The sequence below is a fragment of the Perkinsus marinus genome (genome assembly GCF_000006405.1).
Source record: "Perkinsus marinus ATCC 50983 genomic scaffold scf_1104296965518, whole genome shotgun sequence".
Taxonomy (NCBI): domain Eukaryota; phylum Perkinsozoa; order Perkinsida; family Perkinsidae; genus Perkinsus; species Perkinsus marinus.
The window spans coordinates 1-1,427 of record NW_003204307.1 but is presented as its reverse complement, the minus strand read 5'-3'; the positions used below and the strand labels follow the sequence as shown (position 1 = coordinate 1,427).

The 1,427-nt window shown below is 43.4% G+C and overlaps 1 protein-coding gene across 1 annotated transcript; it reads left to right on the top strand.

Annotated features, from left to right (window-relative positions):
* The first annotated feature begins 33 nt into the window (after positions 1–33).
* Pmar_PMAR014456 (cellular nucleic acid binding protein, putative) lies at positions 34–848 on the top strand. Its single transcript, XM_002769606.1, has 4 exons — positions 34–182; positions 226–353; positions 403–521; positions 571–848. Exons 1-4 carry the CDS (start codon positions 63–65, stop codon positions 636–638), a joined length of 435 nt encoding a protein of 144 aa, XP_002769652.1. The 5' UTR covers positions 34–62; the 3' UTR covers positions 639–848.
* The last annotated feature ends 579 nt before the right edge of the window (positions 849–1,427 follow it).

Genomic DNA, 1,427 nt, shown 5'->3' with positions numbered 1-1,427 from the left:
GGGATTTGTGTCCTCAAGGATTCCATCTATGTTAGGGTCTAGTTATCGTACGTTTACTAATAATGACTGATACTGCTGAAACTACCACCACTACTGAGCGCGTTTCCTCCTCAACTTGCTTCATCTGCAACGAGCCTGGTCACTTCGCCAGAGATTGCCCTCAGGCTACTAGCAGCAGTCGTGTAAGAATTACGATTGGTGTGGTATGAATATATCTTCTATTAGCCTACTGGTCGTCGCCCTATGAACTGCTACAACTGTGGCAAGCCCGACCATCTCGCTCGTGATTGCCCTAATGAGCAGACCAACCAAAGGCCTTGCTTCAAATGCGGTCAAGTCGGTCACTTCGCCAGGTGAGACCACAGTCCAGTATTCAGTTATGAATTATCCTCATTTTCTCAGGGATTGCACTGCTCCCGATACCCGGGCATGTTTCCGTTGTGGCGAGACCGGTCATCTTGCTCGTGACTGCCCTAATGAGGACACCAGGCCCGAGAGCGATCGCGCTCCTCGTGGACGTGGTAAGCAGTTTGCCTATAGTTCTTAGTTGTTGAGTATTGTTCTTGTCAGGTGCTGAGGGCAGGAACTGTTTCAAGTGTGGTCAGCCTGGTCACTTCGCCAGAGACTGCCCTAACTAAGCCTTGGTGTTTTTACTAATGATGATTGAAATAGCATTTATTCATCATTTGTTGAAATGCTCGGCCCTCCTCGAGTTTTCTTGCGACGTTGTTGGTTGTACTAGCAGTTTCACGACGTTTACTGTGTTGTCCATTTACACGATAAATAATAGCGGTTGTTGATAAGTACCACGATAATTACTCGGAAATTTAAAGGCGCGGCTTCTTAGAAAAACAAAGTCGCTTTGCGTTCCCTTAGTTATGTCAATTGCAAGTGTTTGAGTTCGAGTACTCATAGACCTAGATGATATATATGCTAGATCAAGATTGGGTGAATATCTCGATATTAATATCTCTGATATTAATTAGTGATGACTTGTTAGCAACTGTTGCATTATAGTCATCGGCGTGTGGTGACACGAGAAATCTAGAAAGACGTTCGCCAACTTGCAATGGTCCAATCCTATGGGAATTATTGTTATCGTTTTGAGCGATGAAGAACTTGTCTTTTCGTTGGACTGTGAAACCTGTATGGAAATCCAATATGGTAACTCTTTATCGAATTTGTTACGTTAAGACAATATGAGCTAATCGACTTGATGAGTTTCCACAAGGTCAGTTACGTTCGTTGTGTGTTTCGTAACACTACCGTCTCGCCCTATTGATTTGATAAGACAAGCATGCATAAATTATAGTACATCCTGCTAGCCACTGATCATACAGCTTAATTCGTACAAACTTGAGTTTGTCAGGACGATCCTATGTTAAACGAAGCATGTGTGTATGTAGTCATCGAATATTCTATCAGCT

Excerpts from the sequence above, each read along its gene's own strand:
- Pmar_PMAR014456 (XM_002769606.1), top strand. The coding sequence starts at position 63 with ATGACTGATACTGCTGAAACTACCACCACTACTGAGCGCGTTTCCTCC. Across the intron at positions 183-225 it reads AGGCTACTAGCAGCAGTCGT|CCTACTGGTCGTCGCCCTAT; the intron begins GTAAGAATTACG and ends ATCTTCTATTAG. Across the intron at positions 354-402 it reads CAAGTCGGTCACTTCGCCAG|GGATTGCACTGCTCCCGATA; the intron begins GTGAGACCACAG and ends TCATTTTCTCAG.